The 6,000-nt window shown below is 52.5% G+C and overlaps 1 protein-coding gene across 4 annotated transcripts in view; it reads right to left on the reverse strand.

The window, feature by feature from the left end:
* Positions 1–4,882, reverse strand: part of ARHGEF7 (Rho guanine nucleotide exchange factor 7) — a 146,622-nt gene extending 141,740 nt beyond the window's left edge. For 2 of the 4 annotated variants that reach the window (XM_065626876.1, XM_065626879.1), the window contains exon 1: positions 4,540–4,882. In XM_065626876.1, coding sequence (XP_065482948.1) covers positions 4,540–4,704 — 165 coding nt within the window. In that variant the 5' untranslated portion in view covers positions 4,705–4,882. The remainder of the gene's footprint in view (positions 1–4,539) is intronic. The other 2 variants (XM_065626874.1, XM_065626877.1) reach the window with 1 other exon arrangement.
* Positions 4,883–6,000: the final 1,118 nt, after the last annotated feature.

Raw genomic sequence — 6,000 nt, forward strand, 5'->3', positions numbered from 1 at the left:
TTTATTTTCGCAGGGGCCGGCCTCACGCCGGCTCCCCTCACGCCCCAGCCATGCGGGAGCAGCGCGAGGAGGCGGCTGCGGTTCGGATCAGCCCCCCGCGGCCAGCGGAGCAGCTTCTGGGGCTGTTCAGTCCCACGCTCGGTGCAAGGGCTGGAGACGGTCTGTTTGATGGAGGGGGGGCAAAGCGTGCGAGACCCAGCCGCACAGCCGGCACGCGTCCCCATCCCCTGGCTTCAAAGCGCTGACCCAGCTGCTCTCGTCCCCTCCCGGAGCCCCTGACGGGAGGCGGGGGGGGGACACACCACAAAATGCCAAACGGCTGCTGCGTCGCATCCCCCAATGCGTCTTCCCTTATTTTTTCCCTGAACGGCACAAAGCTGTCCTCAAAACGATGCTTTCTGTCGAACAGCTGACCAAAAATGAAAGTACAAACAAAACTTAATGGAGCGCGAAGCCTCATATGACAAGGAAAATTCCCGCTCCAGTTCTGATCTCTGTTTACAACGTCAAAAGTGGGTCAAACTGGTCTGCGATGGAGGAATCTGTTTGGAAAATGATCTCTGCGAGGAAAAACATCTAAGCGGCAGACAAGCGCACGGCAATGCTTCCACGGGAACCTTCTCCCCTGCCATCAAAGTCACTCAATTTTACAGCGCGGGGTTGAAATCCTGTAATTTGAAACCACGGCTTTTCATTCAAACAGCCTTGAATTCAGCAATTCCCCGTCCTTTAGAGCAGATCAACACAGCAGTGTGTTTCAGTACAGATCTCTGATCTTAAAAAAAAAAATTAAGACATGGCTGGGTTCGGTGAGGGTGGGGGGAAGCTGTTGTGGTTTTTATTGGGTGTGTGTTTTGTTTTGTTTTTAAAATAACTGCTCTCCCTTTTGTTAATTTCTCATGTTTAGGATAAGGTTATTGAGAAGTCCCATCACACTGCCTACCCCAACTATTTTGTTTTACCCTGCCACAGTTTCTCTCAAAATGCAAAGGAATTGTAATGGCATTAAATAGGAGCCCAAAAATGAGAGAAACAGTCTGTAATAACATTACTTTCCAAAATATTTTAATTCAGAGTTCTTGGAATCTGGTGAATTTAATATTTGCCCTTTACTGTTGTTCAAGATAGAAAATGACTGTAATGTAAACAAATTTAGCCAAAACTTCCTGACAAGCAGCTCTGTATGTTATTCTGTGGAAGGATGGCATACAAACAACAGCAATCTAAAGGAAGAACATTCTAACCAGCCTTGGAACCCACTAATTTCTTTTATCGACTTTGGGAAAACGTGTTTTTTGACCTTCAAGTGCTTCATTCCTTTTATGGTCACACAACCTTTATTTATGAAAAATCTTCTACTAATTACTCTCAAGGTACCCAGAGGCTTTAAAAAGCACAAAATGCAAAAAAAAGTATTGTTGCATTCCTGCACATATTGAAGCCTCTTTCTAAACAGTTTTTGAAAGAGAGAAATGCATTTGTTCTGTTTTCTAGAAAACATTTAAAAAATCAAACTGATAAACATTTCTTCTTATTTATAATTTGGGGTTTTTTTTATGTTCTCTGTGGTTTTAGTTACTACTTTGTATTTACAGAAAAATGAGCTCTGTAAGGTCTTCAAAGCATCTGCTGATGTCAGATATTTATAGAAAGTTATGATCTCAAATGATCTTAAGAACCCTATCAGTCTACATCTGTGGGACAAATCTTGTATCTTTCAGACTTCAAAAAAGTCCAGTTTGAACTGGAGGCTTCCAGGACAAACAAGGAATAAAAAGACTCATATTTAAAATGCACACAATATAAAAAAGAAATTACTTAATGAACAGTAGTAGCGAAAAAGACATTGAAAAAATAGCATAATACAGTGAAGATGTAGTGTTTTTATTAGCAAACAAATAAAAAGAAAGTATCGTGGAAATAGCTCTGACTTATAATGGTAGCTGAGAGCATGAAAGAAGTATGTAGTATATACTCTGAGTCTATAGAAAACGACTATTCACAATGTTGGATGGGAAAATGAGTTCATGAGTCTTTCAGATGCATCTACGAGTTAGAAAGCGCAACATAAAAGGCCCACAGAAATAAGCGCAGTTCCCCTCACAAAAATAAAGATTCTCTAAGAAAAAATAAAATAAATAAAAAAAAATAAAATAAAATGTTGTTTCTCCCCAGACTTTACCTAAGCCAAAGCCGGAGGAGACATGCGAGGCCGGCGGGGACCTCCAGCAGCCGCCTGTCCCAGCACCCTGCTCGACGCGGGGCGAGCTCTGGAGGTGGGATGCTGCAAACCTCCAGCCCTCTTCCCGCCCTGGCTGCCATCCCAGCCTGTAGCAAACCCCACACCTCCACATCACAAAGTCCAAGAGAAGCCCCCCTGACAGCTCCTTGCGTGCCAGGCTGGTGGCGGGGTAGGCTGTGGGGAGCTGTGCCCCTCTGCACACCCTCCTCTGGGTGTGGGTGCCACCAAGGGACCCCTTGCCCGGACATCAGAGGTATTGCTCCTTTTGACATGAAAAGAAAAGAGAGCCTCTCATTCACACTAACTGAGCTGTCCCTAGCTACACCATATGCAGAAAAGCATGTTAAGTTGGGAAACACTTTTCTAACACTTATTTTTGTCATGCCTTTTTATTTATTTCGTTTTTTGGTAAAGCCCATTCCTCAAACTGAGTTCAGGACCCCATTGTAGTAAGCCTGACATCTGCGCAAGGGGAAAGATCTTTTCTGCCTCAAAGTGCAAGATTTTGGAGAGGTGCTTTGAAGGGGTGCCTAGAGCGGCGGAGTGGGATGGGCTGCCAAAACTCTCCTTGGGCTTGATGGCACCAGGCAAGAGAGCCTGGGGGCAAGAAGGCATGGGCAGCGCCTGCCTGAGAAGATGGGTGACCAGGCAAGGGATCCCCACGTCGAGGGGATCTCTGCCCTCAGCCCCACATCACATGCGTCACCCCGGACAGTGGAGCAGGACATTTACCCGCTCCAGAACCGCTGTTTACAGCCCAGTGCACTGGACAGCAGTTTGCACCTCACGTACCCATGCCACAAAGCCACAGCACCTCAGGAGCAGACACAGCCTCTTCAGCTCTATTGCCCCTTCTAGGAAAACAGTGGCAGGGAAAGCTGGCGGCAGCAGCGGTGGCTTCAGCTGTCCCAGCTAGCTCCACCAGACACCACGGTGGACCCCAACTTTACCCAAGCTCACACCACCATCAACACGCTGCCCCCGCTCTCATTGCTTCCATCGCCCATCAATGGTACCTGGGACCCTTGTAGGGCTTCCGCAGCCCCACGCTGCCTCCTGTTTTGCTTGTGAATTTAGAGTGGCAGGAACAACCTACATCCAGTAGAGAGGGACTCCAGTGCAGAGGCACAACCTCCATGCCACAGAACCACATAAACCAGTAACAACCCCAGTCGACAGCAAACTGAAGAACTGAAGGGAGACAGCTCAGTCCAGTGTCCTACTGAGCTCAAGGTACCGGTTTGCAGCTTTGTGGGACAGTGGACTACTTGAAAAAGAGCCACAAAAGGTAATAAAAGCCCACTACCAGCAGGCTCCAATACGTGCAGTGGTCTGCCAACTGCAAAAGGTGAAAAATATGGTGTTACTTTCAAGCAAGGAGTTGTCCCATCAGCATAGCAATGACCTTCATCAATCTTCTCTTCACCAGCTCGTATGGGCTCACAGGGAAGTTTTGCCAATACATGGGTCCCTACGTGCGCTACATTGTTGAATGCCAGGTGGAAACAACAGCATCATCCCAAGTCTTGAGGCACGCTATCAAAAATCAAAACCCATCCCTCTAGCTGAACTACGACATGAATTACATACGCACACATAACACATAAAAGTTACCTGACAGAGTACATTTTCTTCAAACGCAACACAGAATAGAGCTGTAACGCATTTTTTTTCAACCCAAAAAGAACGAGATTTTTTTCCACAGGCTACCAAGCAGTTAAAAAACCCCCAAATAACGCTAAAACAGCCTTCAAGAGACCTAAGCATCGAACATTAAGATGTCCTTCAGAAGCTGGAAGGGATGAGCTGAATCACCTCCCAAGCGAGGTGAGACACCGACTATTCTAGCAGTTGCGTAGACAAGTTTGCGGCCGGCTCATAGCGTGCCAGAAAAGGTCCATAACACGCCCCCCCCCCCAAAAAAGAAAAAAAAAAAAAGCTTCTCCAGTGTACATCCAGCACTTCGGAGAGTGGGGCGTTATTTTGCTCTTTTTCCTGTAAAACACTCTTTCAGAATCCTGGCCCTAAACGGGGAAGCCCTTTTCAGCCAGGCTGCCCATCGCCGCTCCCCGCTCTCGCCCCGACGCCCCCCGGGGCGCACGCCCGAGCGGGGCTGGCTCTCCCACCCCCCCCGCCGCGCCCTTCACCCCGCCGTGGCCGCGGGGACCCCCCTCCCTCCCGCACGGGCGGAGGCGACGCGGGGGGACCCGCGGCGGACGAGGCCGGGTTGGGGGGCGGCGGGCCCGGCTGCACAAAGGGCGGCGGGGGGGGCAGAGTGGGGGGAACCGGGCACTTACTTTGTCTATGGTGCCCGGGAGCAGGCGGTCGAGCAGGCGGCAGAGCACCACCCCGTCCTTCAGGGAGGACTGGAGGAACCCTTCGGGGTCGGAGATGGTCTTTTTGGGCGACTCCAGCACGCCCAGGGCGATCAGCCACGTAACGGTCTGCTCCGCCGAATTCATGGCGGCGGCGGCGGGGCGGGGGTCGCGGCACCCCGCGCCTCGCGTGGGTTTTGTGTCTCCCCGGGCGGGGGCTTCAGGCGGAGGCCGGCGCCGCCCCCATGTGAATGCAGATGACGACGCCGCGGCCCCGCCGCCGCCGCTACAGACACATGCAGCTGCAGTGCCGCCCCCTCCCCGCCCCCGCGCCGCCGCCGCCGCCGCCGCCGCCGCCGCCGCCCCATGACATCACCGGCAGCGGCGGCAGGCGGCCCCGCCGCGCGGGGGGGCAGCGCGCCCGCGGAAGACGCGCGCAGCGCTCCGCACCCCAACCGCGCCGACCCGCGCCCGCCCGCGCCCGCAGGGGCGGGCGGCCGCTGCCCCCTAGCGAGCGGACGGCGCCTCCGCGGGCGCGCAGCGGGGCGGCCGCGCCGCGGAGAAGGAGCAGCCGGTGACCGGTGGCTTCCTTAGCGGGGAGGAAAAGTTACCGGATCCGCCCGCCCCTCATTTCCTCGGCCAGCGCCGTCGCGTGGGGAACAAGCCCCCGCGGGCCTTTAGTGCGAGGCTGAGGGCGACCGCTGTGGTACCGGCTCCCTCTGGCAGCACCGGCGGCGGGTTCTCGGCCCGACTGACACCGCTGGTGCGATTTTTGCGTTTGCTCGTCATTCCCACACGCAAGCCCGTTAGGGAGCCTCAGCCCAGCGGCTGGATCGCTGGCTCACCTCGGTGTGCTCGGTCACAGAATCACGGAATGGCTGGGGTTGGAAGGGACCTCTGGAGATCATCCAGTCCAACCCACCTGCTAAAGCAGGTTCACCCAGAGCAGATCACACGGGAATGTGTCCAGGCGGGGTTTGAATGTCTCCAGAGAAGGAGACTCCACAGCCTCTCTGGGCAGCCTGTTCCAGTGCTCTGGCACCCTCAGAGTAAAGAAGTTTCTCCTCATATTCAGATGGAACCTCCTGTGCTTCAGTCTGTGCCCGTTGCCCCTCATCCTGTCATTGGGCACCACTGAAAGGAGTCTGGTCCCATCCTCTTGACATCCACCCTTAAGTTTCTGCTTCCAGCCCAGCTTGCCACATCCACCGCAGCCCCAGCGAAGCATCTTTGTCGGGTTCTTTTCCTGGTTCAGAGTGCCTTCCTGGACCCACACGCTTCTCAGAAAGACAGAGGCCCCTTTGGGTATGAGATAATGTAACTCCAACATTTGATCTCCTTCTAATCCATAATAGAAGCAGATTTCTTAAACTCTGAATGCCTGAGGTGTGATACCTCTTCCAAAATTAGTGAACATTAGCTATTTGAAACTTTGTCTTTCTT

This window comes from Caloenas nicobarica, chromosome 1 (assembly GCF_036013445.1).
Source record: "Caloenas nicobarica isolate bCalNic1 chromosome 1, bCalNic1.hap1, whole genome shotgun sequence".
NCBI lineage: Eukaryota > Metazoa > Chordata > Aves > Columbiformes > Columbidae > Caloenas > Caloenas nicobarica.